This window comes from Bos javanicus, chromosome 28 (genome assembly GCF_032452875.1).
Source record: "Bos javanicus breed banteng chromosome 28, ARS-OSU_banteng_1.0, whole genome shotgun sequence".
NCBI classification, from domain to species: domain Eukaryota; kingdom Metazoa; phylum Chordata; class Mammalia; order Artiodactyla; family Bovidae; genus Bos; species Bos javanicus.
The window spans coordinates 26692322-26716448 of NC_083895.1; the positions used below are offsets into that span (position 1 = coordinate 26692322).

At 39.8% G+C, this 24127-nt stretch overlaps 1 protein-coding gene across 1 annotated transcript in view; it reads left to right on the plus strand.

The window, feature by feature from the left end:
* KIFBP (kinesin family binding protein) overlaps positions 1-24127 on the plus strand; it is a 56453-nt gene that overhangs the window by 20064 nt on the left and 12262 nt on the right. Inside the window, exons 3-5 of the mRNA XM_061405178.1 lie at positions 18712-18791; positions 19076-19259; positions 21801-21885. Of these exons, the coding sequence (XP_061261162.1) occupies positions 18712-18791; positions 19076-19259; positions 21801-21885 (349 nt within the window). The remainder of the gene's footprint in view (positions 1-18711; positions 18792-19075; positions 19260-21800; positions 21886-24127) is intronic.

The window sequence follows — 24127 nt, forward strand, 5'->3', positions numbered from 1 at the left end:
CAGCATTTCTTCATTCCCAACTCTGCTGCTGCTGCTGCTGCTGCTGCTAAGTCGCTTCAGTCGTGTTCGACTCTGTGCGACCCCATAGACGGCAGCCCACCAGGCTCCCCCGTCCCTGGGATTCTCCAGGCAAGAACACTGGAGTGGGTTGCCATTTCCTTCTCCAATGCATGAAAGTGAAAAGTGAAAGTGAAGTCTCTCAGTCATGTCTGACTCTTCACGACTCCATGGACTGCAGCCTACCAACTCTGGTTACCCACAAAAGTGGATAGAGCCTTAGAGCAGTCCTTCTTTGGCTTTGCAAAGTACAGTACAGTGTGCCAGAAGAAGCACTCAGCAGCTTGTGTTTCACCTTTGTTTGTTTTGAATTGTTATTTTTCATTATATTATTCAGTCTTACTCAGGATTTAAATACATGTTGTGTGTGTATAGGTGTACAGAATTTTTTGTGTTACACATAAGCATATATCTATGTATGTTCAGATTCTTTTCCAGTTAGGTTGTTACAGTTTTGATTAGACCTCCCTTGGTAGATGTTGCTTCTTAATTGATTATCTGTTTTGTAGAGAGTAGATTGGGTTTGTCCATCCCAAGCTCTTAGTTTATCCCTTCCCTACTCTTTCCTTTTGACAACTGTAAATTTGACATTCAAGTCTCTTATTCCATTTGTTTTCCCCGTTAGTTCATGGGTGTGCATGTAAATTGCACGTGTAAGTCATATCATATAATTTTTGCCTTTCCGTTTCTTTTTACTTCCCTTAGGATTATCTCTAATTTCAGGTAGATTCCGGAAATTGGCATGATGATGTCTTTTTCACGCATTAATCAGATTGCATTGTGAACATGCTGCAGTTCTTGTTTATCTGTCAGACTGTCGATGGAAAGTTTTTTTGGCTCCCATGTCTTGGTTATTGTAAAAGGTGCTATAGTGCACTTTTGCATGCCTTTGTGTTTCGAATTCTGGTTTGCTGTGCACATACTCTTAAGAGTGGGAGTACGGGATCATTTGGCAGCTGTGGTTTGACTGTTTATGACACTTGTATACTGTTCTCTCTAGGGGCTGTTACCATTGACATTTCAGCAGAACCATAAGAGGGTCCCCTTTTCTAAACCCCATTGTAGCAGTTATTGTCTGTAGACTTGTTGATCATGGCCATTGTGACTAGTGGGAGTGGTTACGTCTTGGTAGTTCTCAGTTGCATCTCTCTAAATAACCATATTCATGTGTTCGTGAGTGCTTTATTCCCTTTTAAACTGTGTGAGTTGTACCTTCTTTTAAAATGGTCTTCTTCAAAGTGTGTCCTAGGTTTCCTTGTTTTTACTCACTGACTCAGTATTACATACAGCCCGCCAGTGCTTGTGAATATTCTGTTCTCCTGCCAAGTCGCTTCAGTTGTGTCCGACTCTTTGTGACTCTATGGACTATAGCCGGCCAGGCTCCTCTGTCCATGGAATTCTCCAGGCAAGAATACTGGAGTGGGTTGCCATTCCCTTCTCCAGGGGACCTTTCTGACCCAGGAATTGAACCTGTGTCTTTTACGTCTCCTGCATTGGCAGGCAGCTTCTTTACCACTAGCACCACCTGGGCAGGCTCCTCCATCCATGGGATTCTCCAGGCACGAATACTGGAGTGGGTTGTCATTTCCTTCGCCAGGGGACCTTCCCAACCCAGGGATCAAACCCATGTCTCCTGCATTGGCAGGCAGGTTCTCCACCACTGAGCAACCAGGGAAACCCCTTCTCTTCCCCTAGGCAGTATTTTTCAGGTTGCTGTTGTGAGAAGTGGCCAGGGTGACAGCATTTGTTCATTCCCAGCTGTGGTTGCCCTGGCAAGCTGACAGAGCCTTAGAGCGTGTCCTGCTCTGGGGCTGGAAATTACAGTGCAGTGTGCCAGAAGAAGCAACCAGCAGCTTGTATTATTACCTCTTTTGTGTATTCAAGTAACTAGTATTTTTTGCTGGAGTATGATTGTGTTTAGGTGTACAGAATTGCATGTGTTTAGGTGTACAAAATTTAATTTTAATTTAACATATATATATCTACGTATGTTCAGATTCTTTTCCCAATTAGGTTATTACAGAGTGTTAATTAAACCTCCATTCATAAATACTGCTCCTGGTTGATCATCTATTTTGTGGAAATAGGTTGTTTTATTCTACTGAAGCTCCTAATTTATCCCTTCCCCACTACTTTCTCCTGTGGTAACTGAAGGTTTGATTTTCATGTCTCTGACTCTGTTTCCCAGCTGGTTGAAGGCTGTGCATGTGTAAATTGCACCAGTAAGTGATGGCTTAGGATTTTTGCCTTTCTGATTCTTCATTACATCACTTAGTAGCATTATCTCTGGTTTCAGGTAGGTTCTGGAAATTGGCATGATTACATTCTTTTGGATGCCTGAATCAGATTGCATTGTGAACATGTTGCAGTTCTTCTTTATCCGTTTGTTTGTCAGTGGATAATTTTTTTCCTTTCCTTGTCTTGGTCATTATGAAAGGTGGTGTGGTGCATGTTGGGTGCCCATGGCCTTTGAATTCTGGTTTGCTGTGTACATGCTCTGAAGAGTGGGAGTACTGGATCGTTTGGCAGCTAAAGGCACTTTTATACTGAGCTCTCCAGTGGCTGTTTCCATTGACATTTCATCCACACCAGAGGAGGGTCCCCTTTTCGTAACCCCACTGTAGCAGTTACTGTCTGTAGACTTCTTGGTCATGGCCATTTTGACTGGTGCGAGCGGATACCTCCTTGCAATTCTGAGAGCTTGTCTCTAAATCACCCTATTTCACATGTTTTTGGGTGCTTTATTCTTTTTCCAACATTGTGAGTTGTACTCCCCTGTTGAAATTGTCTTCTTGAAAGTGTGTGCTGTTTAATTGTTTTCGCTTAACTTACAGCTGGATATTCTGGAGGGCAGTTACCATAGAATCGCACCAGTGCACGTGAATATTCTGTTACCCTGGGGAAGTCTTAGGTTGTTGTTGTGAAAAGTGGCCACACGGCGGCAGCATTTCTTCATTCCCAGCTGTAGTTACCTGAGCAAGGATGGAGCCTTAGAGCAAGTCCTGCTTTGGGGTTTCAAATTACAGAGCAGTGTGCCAGAAGCAGCACCCAGCAGCTGCTTAATTTTTTTTGGAGTAAGATTGAAATACATGTACATGTGTAGGTGTATAGAGTTTTTTGTGTTATAGATATGCATATATCTACATATGTTTAGATTCTTTTTGCTATTAGTTTGAGTGTTGACTCGACCTCCCTTTGTGGATATCACTCCTTATTAATTATGTGTTTTGTACGTAATAGATTGTTTATTCCAAGCTCCTAATTTATCCCTTCCCCCCTTCTTTCTCCTGTGGTAACTGTAACTTTGATTTTCAGTTCTCTGACTCTGTTTATGTTTCACCCACATAATGAAACCATGGTGGTTCATGGTGTGCATGTGTAAAGGGCATCTACAAATGATATTGTATGATTTTTGCCTCTCTTATTCTTGCTTACTTCACTTAATAGGATTATCTCTAGTTTCAGGTATGTTCTGGAAACTGACATGATTGCATTCTTTTTCATCTGTGCATCAGATTGCATTTTAAAGACGTTGCAGTTCTTTATCCGTTCTTCAATAGAAAATTTTTTGGTCCATGTCTTGGTTATTGTAAATGGTGCTGCATTGCACATTGGGTGTTCTTTCTTTTCGAAGTCTGGTTTGCTGTGCACTTACTCTTAAGAGTGGGAGTACCGGGTCATTTGCCAGCTGTGGATTTACTGTTGAAGGCACCTTTATACTGTTCTCTCTAGTGGCTGTTACCATTGACATTCTGCCGCACCACGGGGAGGGTGCCCTTTTCTTAACCCCATTGTAGCAGTTACTGTCTACTGAATTCTTGGATTTGGCCGTTTTGACCTCTGCGTGGGGATACCTTGTGGCAGTTCTGAGTTGCATGTCTCTAAATCACCACATTTTGCATGTTTGCGGGTGCTCTGTTCTGTTTTTAACACTGTGAGTTGTACTTCCCTTTGATATTGTCTTCTTGATAGTGTACTCCATGTTTGTTTTCACGTACTGACTCCTGGGAATTTTGGAGGTCAGGTGCCTTATACAGTCCAACAGAGGCTGTTCTCCGAGGCAATAGTTTTTAGGCTGCTGTTGTGGGAAATGGCCACAAGGTGGCAGCATTCCTGCATTCCCAGCTCTGGTTACCCCACAAGCCAACAGAGCCTTAGAACCATCCTGCTTTGTAAATTACAGTGCAATGTGCCAGAAAAAGCTTACTTTGTTCCCTTTTTTTGGTTTTAAATTATTGTTTCATCGAGTAAGATTGTTGTAGCTGTACAGAATTTTTCACGTTACGCATATACATATATCTGGACTGAACTGAATGTATGTTCAGATTCTTTTCCCAATTAGGTTGCTACAGAGTTTTGATTAGACCTCCCTTGGTAGATATCGTTTCTTGTCTCTTTCATAGGTAATAGATTGTATTTGTTCATTCCAAGTTCCTAATTTATACCTTCCCTACTTCTTTCCCCTGTGATAACCATAAGTTTGATATTCAACTCTGTTACTCTGTTTATGTTTTATCAGATAGTTCATGGCTGTGCATGTGTAAATTGCACCTGTAAGTGATATCGTATAATTTTTGCCTTTCTGATTCTTGTTTAGTTCACTTAGTTGTACTAACTCTAGTTTCAGATAGGTTCTGGAAATTGGCATGATGACATTCTTTTACACGCATAAATCAGATTGCATTGTGAACATGTGCTGTTCTTCTGTATCCATTCGTTTGTCGATGGAAAAGTTTTGTTAGTTCTATGTCTTGGTTGTTGTAAAAGGTGCTGTAGTGCACTTTGCTTGCCAAAGTCTGTCAAATTCTGGTTTGCTGTGCCATTCTCTTAAGGATGGGACTACTGGATTATTTGGCAGATGTGGGTTTTACTGGTTAAGGAACATTTTTTACTGTTCTCTATGGTGGCTGTGAGTCTCAGTGAACTCCGGGAGTTAGTGATGGACAGGGAGGCCTGGCGTGCTGCGATTCATGGGGTCGCAAAGAGTCGAACACGACTGAGCGACTGATCTGATCTGATCTGATCTGATGGTGGCTGTTACTATTGACATTTCAGCCACACCATGGGAGGGATCTCTTTTCTGAAACCCTATAGTAGGAGTTATTGTAGACTTCTTGATCATGGCCATTTTGACCAGTGAGAGTGGCTTCCTCATCTTTGTCAGTTGCCAGTCTATCAATAACCATATCTCACATGTTTCCTGGTACTTTATTCTTTTTTTAAAAACCGCGATTTATACTTCCCTGTTGAAATTGTCTTCTTCAAAGTGTGCCCTGTGTTTCATTCTTTTCACTTTCTCCTGGAAATTTTGGAGGGCAGGTACCATATACAGCCCAGCAGTGCTTCTGAATACTCTTCCCCTCGGCAGTATTTTTCAGGTTGCTGTTGTGGGAAGTGGCCACAGGGAGGCAGCATTTGTTAATTCCCAGCTCTGGTGGCAGGGCAAGGGGACAGAGCCTTAGAGCAAGTGCTGCTTTGGGGCTGGAAATTACAGTGCAGTGTGCCAGAAGAAGCAACTAGCAGCTTGTATTGTTACCTCTTTTGTGTATTAAAGTAACTTACCTTTTATCAGAGTACACTTGGAATACAAGTTGTGTGTGTTTAGGTGTATGAACTTTTTTGTATTAGACCTATACATATATCTTCATATGTTCAGATTCTTTTCCCAGTTAGCTTATTAAAGAGTGTTGATTAGACCTCCTTTGGTAGATATCCCTTCTTATTGATTCATATCTGTTTTGTAGAAATAGATTGTGTTTTTTCATTCCAAGCTCCTTATTTATCCCTTCCCTGCTTCTTTCTCCTGTGGTAACCAAAAGTTTGATTTTCAAGTCTCTGACTCCATTTATGTTTTTCCAGGAAGTTCAAGGTTGTGCATGTGTAAATTGCACCTATATGTGATATCATATGACTTTCACTTAGTAGGATTATCTCTAATTGAGTAGGTTCTGAAAATTGTCATGATTACATTCTTTTTCATGCCTGAGTTAGATTGCTTTGTGAATATATCACAGTTCCTCCTTATCAAGATGTTTGTTGATAGAAAATTCATTTGGCTCACGTCTTGGTTATTGTAAAAGGTGCTACAGTATACATTTAGGTGTCCGTGTCTTTTTGAATTCCAGTTTTCTGTTCTTATATGATTCAGCATGGACTACCAGATCGTCTGGCAGCTGTGGTTTTACCACTGAAGCTAATATATACTGTTCTCTGTGGTTGCTGTTACTGTTGACATTCAACCGCACCATAGGAGAATCTCCTTTTCTTAACCCCATTGAGCAGTTATTGTCCGTAGACCTCCTGAGCTTGGCCATTTTACCGTTTGGAGGGGATACCTTGTTGTGCTTCTGAGTTGCGAGTCTCTAAATCCCCATATTTCACATGTGTGCGGGTGCTTTATTCTTTTTAAGCACTGTGAGTTGTATTTCCCTTTTGAAATTGTCTTCTTGACAGTATGCCCCGTGGTTAGTTCTCTTACCCCTGGAAGTTTTGGAGGGCAGATACCGTTTATAGGCCCCGGTGCGTGAGGATAGGATGTTTCAGGTTACTGTTGTGGGAAGAGGCTGCAAGGCGGCAGCGTTTCTTCACGCCCAGCTCTGGTTCCCCCCAAGACGGACATAGCCTTAGAGCAATCCTGCTTGGTGTTCCAAATTACAGTGCAGTGTGCTAGAAGGAGCAGCAAACAGCTTGTGTTACTTCCGTTGGTATTAAATTCATTTTTATTTTTTACTGGAGTAAGATTGAAATACACATTGTGTGTGTTGTTATGTGTAGAGATTTTCATGTCAGACATATCCGTATGTTTACATATGTTCAGATTCTTTTCCCAGTTAGATTGTTGCAGAGTTTTGATTAGACCTCCTTGGTGTAGGTATCAATCTTATTTATTATATGTTCCGTAGGTAATAGATTGCATCTGTTCACCCCAGCTCCTAATTTACCCCTGCCCTGCTCTTCCCTTGTGGTAACCGTATGTTTCCCCTTGTGGTAGCCGTATGTTTGATTATCAGGCCTCTGACTCCATCTGTGTTTTTCCAGGTAGTTCATGGTGTGCATGTGTAAGTTGCACCTGTAAGTGATATGTGACTTTTGCCTTTCTGTTGCTTTTTCCTTTATTTAGTAGGATTATCTCTTATTTTCAGGTGAGCTCCAGAAATTGGCATGGTTACATTCTTTTTCACCCCTGAATCAGATTGCATTGTGAACATGTTTCAGTTCTTCTTTATCCGTTCGTTTCTCAGTGGAGTATTTTTTGGCTTCCAGATCTTGGTTTTTGCAAACAGTTCTCTAGTGTACTTTTGGGTGACCATGTCTTTTGTATTCTGGCTTGCTGTGCACATACTCTTAAGAGTGGGATTACCGTGTCGTTGGCAGCTGTGGTTTGAGTGTTTAAGGGAATTTTATACTGTTCTCTCTAGTGGCTGTTACTGCTCACATTTCAAATGCACCATAGGGGAGGGTACCTTTTTTTTAAATCCCAACTGTGGCAGTTATTCTTTGTAGACTTCTTGATCATGTCCATTTTGAAAGGTATGAGTGGATAACCTTTTAGTTGTTGGTTGCATGTCTATAAATCACCATATTGCACGTTTGTGGTGCTTTATTCTTTTTTAAACACTGTGAGTTGCACTTCCCTGTTGAAACATTCTTCAAAGTGTACCCCCTATTTCATTGTTTTCACTTGCTTCTGGAAATTGTGGAGGGCAGGCACCATATACAGCCCAGCAGTGCTTCTGAATTCTGTTTCCCTAGGCAATATTTTTCAGGTTGCTATTGTGGGAAGTGGCCACAGGGAGGCAGCATTTGTTAATTCCCAGCTCTGGTGGCAGGGCAAGGGGACAGAGCCTTAGAGCAGGTGCTGCTTTGGGGCTGGAAATTACAGTGCAGTGTGCCAGAAGAAGCAACCAGCAGCTTGTATTGTTACCTCTTTAGTGTATTAAAGTAACTCTTACTTTTTGCCATAGTACATTGGAATACAAGTTTTTTTGTGTTTAGGTGTACAGAATTTTTCGTTTGAGACATATACGTATATGTATGTATGTTCAGATTCTTTTCCCAATTAGGTTATTACAGAGTGTTGATTAGACCTCCCTTGGTAGGTATCTCTCCTTATTGATTATTTGTTTTGTAGAAATAGATGGTATTTTTTCATTCCAAGCTCCTATTTTATCCCTTCCCTCCTGCTTTCTCCTGTGGAAACCAAAAGTTTGATTTTCAAGTCTCTGAGTCCATTTATGTTTTCCCAGTTATTTCAAGGATGTGCCTGTTTACATTGTACCTCTGAGTGATACCATAATAGATTTTCCTTTCTGATTCTTGCTTACTTCAGTTAGTAAGATGGCTCTGCTGCTGCTGCTAAGTTGCTTCAGTCACGTCCGACTCTGTGAGACCCCATAGACGGCAGCCCACCAGGCTCCCCCGTCCCTGGGATTCTCCAGGCAAGAACACTGGAGTGGGTTGCCATTTCCTTCTCCAATGCATGAAAGTGAACAGTCAAAGTGAAGTCGCTCAGTCGTGCTCAACGCTTAGCGATCCCATGGACTGCAGCCCACCAGGCTCCTCCGTCCATGGGATTTTCCAGGCAAGAGTACTCACGTGTACTCTTTAAGAGTACTAGATTATCTCTAGTTTCAGGTAATTTCTGGAAATTGGCGTGTACATTCTTTTTGATGCCTGAATCAAATTGCATTGTGAACATGTTGCAGTTCTTTATCCGTTGGTTTGTTGATGGAAAGTGCTTTTGGCTTCTGTCTCTTGTTTATTAAATGTGCCCGTGCATTGGATACCTGTGTGTTCTTGAAGTCTGGTTTGCTGTGCACATAATCTTTAAGAGTGGAGCTAACGGATCATTTGTCAGCTGGGGTTTGACTTCTCAAGGCACTTTATACTGTCCTTTCTAATGGCTTTTACCATTGACATTCAGTCGCACCTTAGGAGAGTCCCCTTTTCGTAACCCCTTTGTAGTCCTTATTGTCTGTAGACTCTTGATCATGGCCATTTTGACTGGTGTGAGGTGATACATTGTTGCAGTTCTGGATTGCATGTCTGTAAATAACTATTTTGCATTTTTTTTCCGGAGCTTTATTCTTTTATAAACACTTATGAGTTGTATTTCTCTGTCTCAGTTGTCTTCCTCAAAGTGTGCCCCATGTTTGTTTTTGCTTGCTTTACTGGAAATTTTGGATGGCAGGTACATTCACAAGCCCACCTGTGCTTGTGAATATTCTGTACCTCCAGGTCGCTGTTGTGGAAAGTGGCCACAAGGTGGCAGCATTTCTCCATTCCTGGCTCTGGTTAACCCAACAAGGGGACAGAGCCTTAGAGCAAGTCCTGCTTTGGGGTTGTAAATTACAGTGCAGCGTGCCAGAAGTACCCAACAGCTTGTGTTGTTACCTCTTTTTTGTATTAAATTCATTTTTGTTTTTTGAGTAAGATTGAAATACACTTTGTGTTGTTGGTGTAGAATTTTTCATGTTACATATATTTATATCTATATATCTATGCATCTTCAGATTCTCATCCCAAACAGAATCTGAGTGTTGATTAGACCTCCGTTGGTAGATCACTCCTTATTGATGATCTGTTTTGTAGAACTAGACTGTATTTTTCATCCCAAGCTCCTGATTTATGCCTTCCCTGTTTCTTTCCTCTGTGGTAACCATAAATTTGATTTTCAAGTCTCTGACTCTGTTTATGTTTTCCCAGTTGGTTCATGGGTGTACGTGTGTAAATTTCACATATAAGTGATATCATATGATTTTTGACGTTTTGATTTTGCTTACTTCACTTAGTAGGATTATTTCTCTTTGCAAGTAGGTTCTGGAAATTAGCATGATTACCTTCTTTTTCATGTCTGAATCAGATTGCATTGTGAATGTATTGCAGTTCTTTATCCATTCGTTTGTTGATGGAAAATTTATTTGGCTTCCATGTCTTTTCAAAGTCTTGTTTGCTGTGCACATACGCTTAGGAGTAGGGCTACCGGATCATTGTCAGCTGTGTTTTTACTTCTCAAGGCACGTTTATACTGTCCTCTCTAGTGGCTGTTACCTTTTGACATTTCAGCTCCTCTGTAAAAGCGTCCCCTTTTCTTAACCCCATTGTAGCAGTTATTGTCTGTAGACTTCTTGATCATGGCCATTTTGACCTGTGCAAGGGAATAACTCATTGCAGTTCTGAGTTGCATATGTCTAAATCACCATATTTTCCCTGTTTTTGTGTGGTTTATTCTTTTTTAAACAGTGAGTTGTACTTCCCTGTTAAAATTGAATTAAAATTCCTGAAAGTGTGCCCCGTGTTTAATTGTTTTCATTTACTTATTCCTGGGAATTTTGGAGGGAAGGTACCATATACAGCCCACCAGTGCTTGTTAATATTCTGTTCCCCCAAGCAATAGTTTTCAGGTTGCTGTTGCGGATGTGACCACAAGGCGGCAGCATTTCTTACTTCCCAGCCTTGGTTCCTCCTACAAGTGGTCAGTCTTACAGCAAGACTTGCTTTGGGGTTGCCAATTACAGTGCAGTGTGCTAGGAGAAGCACTCAACAGCTTGTGTCGTTACCTCTTTTTTGTATTAATTTTTATTTTTTATTGGAGTAAGATTTAAATGTTTTGTGTGTTGTATGTGAACAGAATGTTTTCGTGTTACACGTATACATACGTCTTCGTATGTTCAGGCTCTTTTCCCAATTAGATTATTACACAGTGTTGATTAGACCTTCTGTGGTAGATGTCACTCCTTATTATCTGCTTTTTAGAAATAGATTTTGTTCATCCCAAGTTCCTAATTTATCCCTTCCCTGCTGATGTTCAGATCTCTGACTCCGTTATGTTTCCCCAGTTAGTGCATAGGTGTGTATGTGTGAATTGCACTTGTATTGATGTCTTATGATTTTTCCCTTTCTGAATTTTGCTGAACTTCACTTAGTAGGATTATTTCTAGTTTCAGGTAGGTTCCAGGAATTGACACCATCATATTCTTTTTCATGCCTGAATCAGATTGCATTGTGAACATTTGCATTTCTTCTTTATCCATTTGTTTGTCAATGGAAAAATTTTTTGGCTTCTCTGTGTTGGTTTTTGTAAAAGGTGCTAAAGAGCACTTCCGAGTTCCCGTGTTTTTTTCGAATTTTGGTTTGCTGTGCACAGACTTCTGTGAGTGGGACTACCAGATCATTGTCAGCTGTGGTTTTACTGGTCAAGCACTCTTACACTGCTCTCTCTATTCTCTCTAGTGGCTTCTGCCATTGACATTTCAGCAGCAACATAGGACGATCTCCTTTTTTAACCCCATTGTAGCAGTTACTGTGTGTAAACTTCTTGATTATGGCCGTTTGAACAGTGCACAGGTATACCTGGTTTAGTTTTGAGGCTCATGTCTTTAATACTGTACCACAGTCTGTATGTTTATGGGTGCTTTTTTTTTTTTTTTTTTTAAAACACTTCGAGTGGTGTTTTCCTGTTGAAATTGACTTCTTGAAAGTGTTCCCTGGGTTTAATTGTTTTCACTTACTCAACTCCTGGAAATTATGGGGCGTGTATCATATACATAAAACCCACCAGTACTTGTGAATATTCTTTCTTTCCTTTAGGCAATGGTTTTTAGGTTGCTGTTGCGGGAATTGGCCACATGGCAGAAGCATTTCTTCTTTCTCAGCTCTTGTTACCCTGGAGCTCCCAGAGCCTTAGAGCAAGTCCTGGTGTGGGTTTTTAAATTACAATGCAGTGTGCCAGAAGTATCACCCAGAAACTTGTGCCTTGTTATCTCTTTTTTGTATTATTATTTTTTGAGTAACATCAAAACATGTGTTTTGTGTATTTTAGGTGTATAGCATCTTTTCCCGTTACGTATATAAATCAGTTCAGTTGCTCATTCGTGGCTGACTCTTTGTGACCCCATGAGCTGCAGCACGCAGACTTCCCTGTCCATCACCAACTCCCGGAGCATGCTCAAAGTCATTCATGTCCATTGAGTCGGTGATGGCATTCAACCATCTCATCCTCTATCTTCCCCTTCCTTCAATCTTTCTCAGCATCAGGATGAGTCAGTTCTTTGCATCAGGTGGCCAAAGTATTGGAGCTTCAGCTTCAGCATCAGTCCCTCCAATGAACACTCAGGACTGATCTCCTTTAGGATGGACTGCTTTGATCTCCTTGCAGTCCAAGGGACTCTCAAGAGTCTTCTCCAGCACCACACTTCAAAAACATCAATTCTTCAGCACTCCACTTTCTTTATAGTCCACCTCTCGCATCTGTACGTGACTACTGGAAAAACCATATAGCTTTAACTATACTAACCTTTGTCAGCAAGGTAATGTCTCTGTTTTTTAATATGCAGAGACATTTAATATTTTTAAGATGTCTAGGTTGGTCATAGCTTTCGTTCCAAGGACCAAGTGTCTTTTCATTTCATGGCTGCAGTCACCATCTGCAGTGATTTTGGAATCCAAGAAGTAAAGTCTGTCACTGTTTCCATTGTTTCCCCATCTATTTGTCAGGAAGTGATGGGACCGGGTACCATGATCCTTGTTTTTTGAATGTTGAGTTTTAAGCCAGCATTTTTACTCTCCTCTTTCACTTTCATCAAGATGTTCTTTAGTTCCTCTTCACTTTCTGCCATGAGGTTGGTGTCATCTGCATATCTGAGGTTACTGATATTTCTCCCAGTAATCTTGATTTCAGCTTGTGCTTCATCCAGCCTGGCATTTCACATGATGTACTCTGCATATAAGTTAAATAAGCAGGGTGACAATATACAGCCTTGATGTACTCCTTTCCCATTTTGGAACCAGTCTGTTGTTCCGTGTCTGGTTCTAACTGTTGCTTCTTGACTTGTATCCAGATTTCTCAGGAGGCAGGTAAGGTGGTCTGGTATTCTCATCTCTTGAAGAATATTTCCATATATACTTGTTTGGATTCTTTTTCCCAGATAGGTTAATACAGAGTATTGAGTAGACCTCCCTTGGTTGATATTCTTTTTTTAATCATGTGCTTTGTAGGCAATGATTTGTATTTGTTCATCCCACCCTCCTAATTTATCCCTTCCCCCATTTTTCCCCCCTGTGGTTACCATAAATGTAGTTTTCAAGTCTCTCCAGTCTTTTCATGGGTATGCTTGTTTATGGGTATGTTCATGGGTATGCTTGTTTAAATTGCGCTGATAAGTGGTAGCATATGATTTTGCCTTCCTAATTCTGACTTACTTCACCCTGTAGGATTCTCTCTAGGTTCAGCTGTGTTTTAGCAGTTGGTGTGTGCAGTTTTTATGCCTTATTCAGATTGCACCGTATGTTCCTCTTCCGTACCGACTCTTCTGGTGATGTGTATTTTGGTGCTTCCGTGTCCTGACTATTGTAAGTGGTGCTGTAGTGCGTGTTTGGGCCCCTGTCTTTTCGAGGTCTGGTTTGTGGTTCACATACTCTGAAGAGTAGGACCAAATATTTGACAGCTGTACTCTTACTGTTGTTAAAGATACTTTTCACTCTTCTCTCTGGTGGCTGTTACCATTGACATTTCAGCAGCGCATAGGAGGGTCCCCTTATCTTAGTCCCATTTGTAGCTTTTATTGTCTGGAGATGTCTTGATTATGGCTAGTTAGCCCACTAAGAAGGGGATACCTTTCTTGATTGTGATTTGCATGTCTCTAATAATTCACCATGTCTTGTATGTTTGCGAGTGCTTTATTTTTTAACACTGTAAGTTGCACTTACCTGTTGAAATTGTCTTCCTGAAAGTGTGCCCCATGTTTATTTCTTTTTGCTTGTTTACTCTTGGAAATATTGGAGAACAGGTACCATACACAGCCCACGGGTGCTTGTGAATATTCAGTTCCCCTGGGACAAATAGATTCAAGGGATTAGATCTGACAGACAGAGTGCCTGAAGAACTATGGTTGGAGGTTTGTGACATTGAACAGGAGGCAGGGATCAAGACCATCCCCAAGGAAAAGAAATGCAAAAAGGCAAAATGGTTTTCTGAGAAGGCCTTACAAATAGCCGTGAATATAAGAGAAGCGAAAGGCAAAGGAGAAAAGGAAGGATATACCCATTTGAATGCAGGGTTCCAAAGAATAGCAAGGAGAGATGAGAAAGCCTTCCTCAGTGATCAGTGCAAAGAAATAGAGGAAAATAGTAGAATGGGAAAGTCTAGAGATCTCTTCAAGAAAATTAGAGATACCAAGGGAACATTTCATTCAAAGATGGGCTCAATAAATGACAGAAAGGGTATGGACCTAACAGAAGCAGAAGATATTAAGAAGAGGTGGCAAGAATACACAGAAAACTGTACAAAAAAGATCTTCACAACCCAGATAATCACGATCAACCTAGAGCCAGACATCCTGGAATGAGAAATCAAGTGGTCCTTAGGAAGCATCACTATGAATAAAGCTAGTGAAGGTGGTGGAATCCCTATTTCAACAGTTGAGCTATTTCAAATCCTGAAAGATGATGCTGTGAAAGTGCTGCACTCAATATCCCACCAAATTTGGAAAACTCAGCAGTGACCAAAGGACTGAAAAAGGTCAGTTTTCATTCCAATCCCGAAGAAAGGCAATGCCAAAGAATGCTCAAACTACTGCACAGTTACACTCATCTCACACTCTAATAAAGTAATGCTCAAAATTATCCAAGCCAGGCTTCAACAGTATGTGAACCGTGAACGTCCAGATGTTCAAGCTGGATTTAGAAAAGGCAGAGGAACCAGAGATCAAATTGCCAACATCCGCTGGATCATTGAAAAAAGCAAGAGAGTTCCAGAAAAACATCTTCTACTGCTCTATTGATTATGCCAAAGCCTTTGTGAGGATCACAACAAACTCTGGAAAATTCTTAAAAAAATGGGACCACCAGATCACCTGACCTGCCTTCTAAGAAATCTGTATGCAGGTCAGGAAGCAACAGTTAGAACTGGACATGGAACAACAGACTGGATCCAAATAGGAAAAGGAGTACGTCAAGGCTGTATATTGTCACCCTGCTTATTTAACTTACATGCAGAGTACATCATGTGAAATGCTGGGCTGTATGAAGCACAAGCTGGAATCAAGATTGCTGGGAGAAATATCAATAACCTCAGATATGCAGATAACACCACCCTTATGGCAGAAAGTGAAGAACTAAAGAGCTTCTTGAAGAAAGTGAAAGAGGAGAGTGAAAAATTTGGCTTAAAACTCAACATTCAGAAAACTAAGATCATGGCATCCAGTCCCATCACTTCATGGTAAATAGATGGGGAAACAGTGGAAACACTGACAGACTTTATTTTTGGGGGCTCCAAAATCACTGCAGATGGTAACTGCAGCCATGAAATTAAAAGAAGCTAGCTCCTTGGAAGAAAAGCTGTGACCAGCCTAAACAGCATATAAAAAAGCAGACACCTTATTTTGCCAACAAAAGTCTGTCTAGTCAAGGTTATGGTTTTTCCAGTAGTCGTGTATGGATGTGAGAGTGGGACTATAAAGAAAGCTGAGCGCCGAAGAATTGATGCTTTTGAACTGTGGTGTTGGAGAAGACTCTTTAGAGTCCCTTGGACTGCAAGATCCAACCAGTCCATCCTAAAGGAAATCAGTCCTGAACATCCATTGGAAGGACTGATGCTGAAGCTGAAACTCCAATATTTTGGCCACCTGATGTGAAAAACTGACTCATTGAAAAGACCCTGATGCTGGGAAAGACTGAAGGTAGGAGAGGAAGACAGAGGATGAGATGACTAATGGCATCACTGACTCAATGGACATGACTTTGAGCAAGCTCCAGGAGTTGGTGATGGAAAGGGAAGCCTGGTGTGCTGCAGTCCATGGGGTCGCAAAGAGTCGGACACGACTGAAATGAACTGAACTGAGGCAGTAGTTTTCAAGTTGCTGTTGCCTGAAGCGGCCACATGTGGGCAGCATTTCTTCATCCTCAGCCCTGTTTTCCCTGGCAAGCAGACATTGAACCTTAGAGCAAGTCCTGCTTTGGGGTTGTAGAGTGGAATGCTCCAGAAGCACCACCCCAAAACTTGCCTTTGGGTAGCTCTCTTTTGTGTTAACTTTTAAATTTTTTATTGGAGTAACATTTAAGTACATGTTGTGGGTGATGTAGGTGTACAGAATCTTCTGTTTTACATATACATACATCTTTGTATGTTCAGATTCTTTTCCCATTTCAGTTACTAAAGAGTGTTAATTAGGTCTTCCTTTGTAGAATATCACTTGTTGTTAATTATGTTTTGTGGGTAGTAATTGTATTTGTTCATCCTAATTTCCTAATTTATCCCTTCCCCGCTTCCTATTGTTACCATAAATTTGGTTCTGAAGTGTCTGCATCTGTTTTCCCAGTTAGCTCATGGGGTGTGCACATTACACCTGCAAGTGATATAAAACGTTTGCCTTTCTGGCTTCATTTAGTAGGATTCTCTCTATTTCACGTAGGTTCTGGCGGTTGGCATGATCACGTTCTTTCATGCCTGAGTCAAGTTGCATTGTGCACATGTTCCACCTCCTTACCTGTGCGTCAGTCCATGAACATTTGTTGCTTCCGCGTCTTCGCTGTTGTAATAGGTGCTGCAGTGCATGTTGCGTGCCTGTGTCTTTTCAAAGTCTGCTTCTCTCCCATTTACTCTTTAAGAGTGGGACTGCTGGATCATATAGTAGGTGTGTTTTTCTAAATGTTTTAAAGGCACTTTTGTACTCCTTTTCATGTAGGTGTACCAGTTTACTTTGCTACTAGCAGTGTGGAAGTGTTCCTTTTTCTGTACACCCTCTTGAGCTTTTATTGTTTGTAGAAATTTTGATGATGGGTTTTCTGAGTGGTTTGAGATGATGTCTCGTTTTTAATTCTGAGTTGAATTTTTCCAATTATTATTAGAAAACAGTTTTGAGCATGTTTTCATGTGCCTCTTAGTTGTGTGTTTTTCTTTTCAGAAAATGTTTTTTTTAGGTTGTCTGACCATTTTTGATTAGTTTAACGTACATTTTGAATGTGCATTTTTAGGCCATTAACACTTTTTCTGAGGAATATATCACCAAATAGAATATCCACAGCTTTTAAAATTCAACCTTAGTTTTAAAAATTTCCTCATAAAGTGCTAAGGGCAGAGCCTCACAAAGCCAGATTGATGTGTTTGTTGCCTTTATGAGTTTAGGATCATAGTCTTACACATGACATTGTTAGTTTAAAATGTGAAGATTGTATTTCATTAAATACTAGTATTAATTAGCATTTAATGTCATTTCATTTAATACTATTATTACCTATATTTCATTAAATACTAGTATTAATATAAAAACATAAAACACATAGCAAAATTCTTTGTTCTTAATTGTACCTCTTTTTTATTTAAGAGACTGGTTTGACTGTGTTACAGTATGATGTGTGATATAGTATGTACATAAAGAATACATTAATTCCTCTCGTCAGGACAGGGCTAAGCATTCAAAACAGCCCTCAAAGTTGTTAAGGAGGTTTCTGAAGAATACTTAGTTTGCCTTAGGCCTTGCTTCCTGTCTTAGCCATTCTTACTTTTTGTGAATTCTAGGAACAGAAGTGATCCTTTTAATGTTTGCATCCAGAATATAAGGTCACTTTTTTTTTTTTTTTTAACGAAAACCATGGTTGCTATTTGAAGTTTAGTGAATTTAGTTTAAGGCAGATGAGCCTGTCCTCCCGGAAGTAGAATGAGGCAGTGGTTAAGTAGTTCTGCTTTTTTTGGACGGAGAAGGCAATGGCACCCCACTCCAGTACTCTTGCCTGGAAAATCCCATGGGTGGAGGAGCCTGGTAGGCTGCAGTCCATGGGGTCTCGAAGAGTCGGACACACTGAGCGACTTCACTTTCACTTTTCACTTTCACGCACTGGAGAAGGAAATGGCAACCCACTCCAGTGTTCTTGCCTGGAGAATCCCAGGGATGGGGGAGCCTGGTGGGCTGCTGTCTATGGGGTCGCACAGAGTTGGACACGACTGAAGCGACTTAGCAGCAGCAGCTTTTTTTGGAAGACCTCAGATGAGATTATATGGTTTTTTATATGTATTAATTCAGTGAATCCTCATAACTACTTGTTGAGGTAGATGTTTATTATCCTTACTTTATAGATGAGGAAACATAACAAGAGATGGGGTAACTTGCCCAAGGTAATAAATGATGGAATAACTGACTTTAATTTCCCTGTGTTGAAAGGGGGGTAATCTGTGTATGCTGTCCTTGTTTCCTTGACAATATTGGAATAAATATTGGAAACTTTGATTTTTACTGGTGGTTAGCTTAGAACAATATTGCTCTGAGGACTTATATACATTTTGTTACACGTCATGCTTATGTAAGTTTTCAGAAGAGCTTTTGTTTGTGAGAAGATTAAGACTTAAGATACCTATAGAATTATACATCTCTAAAAATGAAAGATTTTTAAAGTGTATTTGAAGTTCTCCTGAGCAGTAAAGTATTGTTAAAAAAAAAAAATAAAGTATTGTTAAGTGTGAGCTTGTATGTATTCTCTTTTTATTTGTTTGACTCTAAGATTATTGTTAAGAAGTTACTTCTTAGATAGTATGTGAAAATAAACTAGTTAAAAATGAAGTAAAAATTAAAAAAAAAAATCAAATTTGATTTCTCAAGTTCCTCCAGAGGAAAGCGCTTGGTGTTTACAGTAAAAATTTAGTTTCTTCTTCTTTGATTGCAGATTGGGAGTCCTCCTCTTGACCCTACTGAGCATTTTCTTCCTGAAGAAGAGAAACTTCCTGAACAGGAGAGATCAAAAAGGTGAGCAGGTCTAGAGATCAGCCCTCACAGGTATTTCCACATAGTGTATTTGAGATGATTGCTCAATATTTTCTCTTTCAAGGCAAAGGTTACAGATTAAAACCTTCATTTGCCACTTCCTAGATGCGTTACCCAGTTTATATCTGGGACTCAGTTTCCTTATCTGTCAAATACAGTAGTCATACGAACTGGAGGGTCAAGATAACAAGTTCCTTATAAATTTGATAGATTTGAAAGTTCCTTATAAATTATACACTGTTACAGAGATATTTTTTCCTTTATAGATTTGAGAAGGTTTACACTCATAATCTGTATTACCTGGCTCAAGTCTACCAGCATATGGAAATGTTTGAGAAGGCTGCCCATTATTGCCACAGTACCCTCAAACGCCAGCTTGAGCACAACGCCTACCATCCCATGGAGTGGGCTATTAATGCTGCTACCTTGTCACAGTTTTACATCAATAAGGTAAGCTACTCAGAGTAGTTACCTACCAGAGTTACCAATATGTGTATAAAAATAGAACTGAAAGAATGTTGAAAATGTCATCTTTTAAAAACAGATAGCTTGTCGTTTATGATGTAAACTAAATAGAAAAATGCAGTCCAGTTTGCCAGTGTACTCAAGTTTGTAGCTTTTGTTGCAATAATCCTTTTGAATCTTAAAATAATTTTACTATGTCCTACATGTTGCTTAAGACCAATTCTTTTTTGATACAGGCGGGCTATCTCTGTTTTCGTGAAATGTTACCTTAAGTTGCAGATTTTATCTTGTAGATTTAACTTTATCTTTATGCATTGGTAATCTGGCAAGTGTGAGAATTTGTCTGAGGAAGTTGACTGTTAAATGTGGGCTTTGATAGAAGCATGTAATGCTCTCAGTTATTCTTTAGAATTAACTCCTTTGTGAAACTTATTCTGTGTTGGGAATGTCTTGCTCAGTTCCAGAGTTCTGGGTGGTTATATTTTTTCCTAGAGTATTACACAAGGACAAATTTGAGCTTCTTCATTGCTTTCAGAATTATCCTGAATTATGTAGATATCTTTTTATTTTTTTATGTAGATATATTCTTAATTGACCTTTTCAGTTTTTTAGCCCTTAAAAGGATTTTTAATGCTAAAACACTTTAAAGCCTCCTTTTCCAGCCAGATTTTATATTAATTCTCAATATCTCAGTAATAGAAATAACTTTTCTTTGTATTTTGAATTCACATGCCTCTGAAACTTTGGTAATTCTTTGCTTATCAGAGTTCCTTCTTAGATCTCTCTTTATCTGCTGCTGTATCCTTACTGGGCCTATATCCTTCCTAAGTGTCTTGTTAGTGCTGGTTCTATAAATGCGCCCTGTGTTTAAAGTATTGTCCCACAGAATTTCATTCAGAAAAGCTATTAGCAGGAGAGAAAGGGCTGTGGTGACTACAGCATCGCTTCTAGGACTTTGGTCTAAGATCAAGCGTGTAAGTAACGCTACTGCATATATCAGAGCATTCAGTTAAATCTAAATCTCATTAATTCATTTCATTGTGATCATCAAAAGTTACCTGGTGCTTCTGCTTGTGGCACTTTTTAAAATAGTTCCCAGAAGCACCTTATTTTGTTTAGCAACTTTAAAATTATTCACTGTAATTGTACTAAGATATCCAGATGTTAAAGTGTAATTACAAGTTTAAAGTTGTTAAGCATTGCTTATGTAGAGCATGCAGTAAATTTCATGAGGACGTCCCCCCACCCTGTGCTTTTATTTTTTCTTTTTTTACCAAAGTGTTTTGTAAGTTTTGTTCCAACTAGCTAAGTTATAATGTGAAGAGAGATTTGAGCCTTTTTATTTTTTTTAATACAATTGTCATTTATGTCACTGTCATATCATCTGGTTCCATGAGGTTTTGCTACGTAGTGAGTCCCTGCTTTGCAGGTGCTAAAGTCCCACATTTACCAGCCACATAGGGGACACCATGCACACTCACTGTTAGTTCTAACAGTGGTTGCTTTCAGATAACCAGTCTGGACAGTGCTGAAGTGATAATGAAGAAGAAGTCACAGACCAACAGTTAAAACTTCTTTATGTAAACTGTAACTGTCTTTTGGATTTTGAGGTTTAACACCAATATTTTGATCTGTAGATACTGCTGGGCTAGTACTACACATGGTACCCAGCTGTGCTCAAGATGGCTTCTGAATTTACCATAATGGGGAGATACATTGAGTGCTGAGATTTTAAAGTCATAGTCAACTGTTAAAAACCACCTTAGCAAAATCAGTGTTACTAATATGAAATAGACATTTAACAAGGGTGGCTTCCAACTAAAATTTGACTTTTAACTTGGTACTTCTGCCGAGTATTCCTGTGACTTACATGACACATGTAAAGTAAGTAACAAGGAGATCTTCTCCAAGGGTTTGAGAAGCTTACCATGCCCTGGTTTGATTGTGAAGTCTTCAACTGTGTTGGTAAAGCAGTTCCATAGAGTTTGTCTGTGGAAGTCTGTTGACTTCAAAACTTGGGAAGCCTCATTATATGTACAATTGGAAACATTTCAGAAGACAGGAATCTCTTATCAGTATTTATCCTGCTTGCCTTTGAATGATTGGATTTAAAGGGGATCTCTAAACTTGAAAAAGATGAAATCTTCCAGTCCGTTGACACAATGTAACTCGGCTATTCAGACTGAAGCTTAGAGGACGCGGATGCGTGGTGGACTCTAGGATGACAGCCGTTCTTTTCTGCTGACTGATTCCTGAAGGGGCTAGTTTCCAATCAGCAAGCATTTCTCCAGGCAGTTTGGATTATTAAGAGTTTGAGGGTATTGTTATTTTAATCTTTAAGATAGTTTTTTAACCAAATAATATTCAGACATGTCTTATATACTTTCTTGTTTAGTTACCATACAGGGTCTCCTTAGTAGTGTTTTTTACCTGAATTTAGAGCTTTTCCCATATTAAGAGACTATGCAAGTATCTATTGCAAATAAGGTTTTGTGATAATTGAATTTATTCTTATTTCTGCAACAGCAATGCTTTATGGAGGCCAGACACTGTTTATCAGCTGCTAATGTCATTTTTGGTCAAATTGGAAAGATCCGAACCACAGAAGACAGTAAGTTTATGTGTACATGTTTCATTATATAACTTTTAAAAAAATCATTTTATTTTTGAAATCATGTTAATTTAGAAAATTCAAGAACAGAGCAAAGAATTACCATAGGCCCATCTGAACTCACCAAATTTTTATATTTGCCTCATTTGCAGATATGTTTAGGCTCCATTACCCCCTAATACTTCAGCGAGTTTTTCTGAAAAATATTTTCTTACATAATCATAGAACAGGAAGTAACATAGATACAGTTTTTTTATCTATAATTCATATTTAGCAGCTGTCTCCATAACATCCTTTGTAGCAGTTTCTCTATAGTACTAGTTTCTCTCAGTTCAGTTCAGTCGCTCAGTCGTGTCTGACTCTTTGCGATCCCATGAATCGCAGCACGCCAGGCTTCCCTGTCCATCACCAACTCCCGGAGTTCGCTCAAACTCATGTCCATCGAGTCGGTGATGCCATCCAGCCATCTCATCCTCTGTCGTCCCCTTCTCCTCCTGCCCCCAATCCCTCCCAGCATCACAGTCTTTTCCAATGAGGTGGCCAAAGTACTGGAGTTTCAACTAGTTTCTCTAGTACTTAAAAAAAAATTTTATTGACGTATAGTTGATTTATAGTGTTGTTAGTTTCTGCTGTACATCAAAGTGAATCAGCTTTGCATATACATCTATCCAGTCTTTAGATTCTTTTCCCAGGGGCTACCCTGGTGGCTCAGATGATAAAGATTCTTTTCCCATATAGGTCATTACAGAATATTGAGAAGAGTTCCCTGTGGTATACAGTATGTGCTTATTAGTTATCTGTTTTATATATAGTAATGTGTATATGTCCGGAGAAGGCAGTGGCACCCCACTCCAGTACTCTTGCCAGGAAAATCCCATGGACGGAGGAGCCTGGTAGGCTGCAGTCCATGGGGTCGCTAAGAGTTGGATACAGCTGAGCGACTTCACTTTCACTTTTCACTTTCATGCATTGGAGAAGGAAATGCAGCCCACTCCAGTGTTCTTGCCTGGAGAATCCCAGGGATGGCGGAGCCTGGTGGGCTGCCGTCTATGGGGTCGCACAGAGTCGGACACGACTGAAGCGACTTAGAGAGAGAGAGAGAATGTGTGTGTGTCAGTCCCAGTCTCCCAGTTTGTCCCTCCCTGCCCTGCTTTCCTCCCTGTTATTTCTATTTTATAAATAGGTTCATTTGTACCGTTTTTAAGATTTCCTATATGAGTGATAGCATATGATACTTGTCTTTCTCTGACTTCACTCATATCTCTAAGTCCATCCGTGTTGCTGCAGATGACATTGTTTCATTTTTTTTATGTCTGAGCAATAATCCATTGTATATATGTACCAGATCTTTATCCATTCTTCTGTTTCTCCATTCTTGCTTCCATTTCCTGGGTATTGTAAATAGTGCTGCAGTGAATATTGGGGTGTGCATATCATTTTGAATTATGGTTCTCTTTGGATATATGTCCAGGAGTGGGATTGCAGGATCATAGGGTAGGTCTATTTTCAGTTTTTTAGGGAACCTGCATACTGTTTTCCATAGTAGTTGTCACATCTCTTTAGTCGTCTTTAATCTGGACCAGTTCCTCAGCTTTTCTTTCATCAGGCATTTTTGAAAAAATATAGGCCTCTTATTTTATAGATTTTCTACCATTCGGTGTTTGTTTCCTTACACTAAGATTCAGATTATACGTTTTTGGTTGGAATACTATATATGTGATGTGTCCAAATATCTAGTTTTAATTATAGTGTTTCACTTAGTTTTATAAATCACAGCACAGTCAGCGTGTGTATTTGAGCCAGTCAGAACCAAAACAAGCTATCGCTTCACATGTATTAATTGGCCATTATCAAGAAGACAAGAAATAACAAGTGTTGGTGAAGGTGTAGAAAAGGGGACCCGTGTGCACTATGGTGGTATTGTAAATTGGTGTAACCACTATGAAAACTGTATGGAAGCTCTGCAAGAAATTAAAAATAGAGCTGTATGTGATCCAGCAATTCTTGGGTGCAGTTGCCCCTTGGTGTCCACAGGAGATTGGTTCCAGGACCGCCCCCCCATCCCCCCCCAGACAGCAAACACCTGTGGATGCTCCAGTCATAATGCATATAACCAATACACATCCTCTCTTGTATATATTAAATCATCTCTAGAGAATTTACAGTACTAAATACAGTGTAAATGCTATATAAGTAATGGACAACATGTGGCAAATTCAAGTTTTGCTTTTGGAACTTTCTA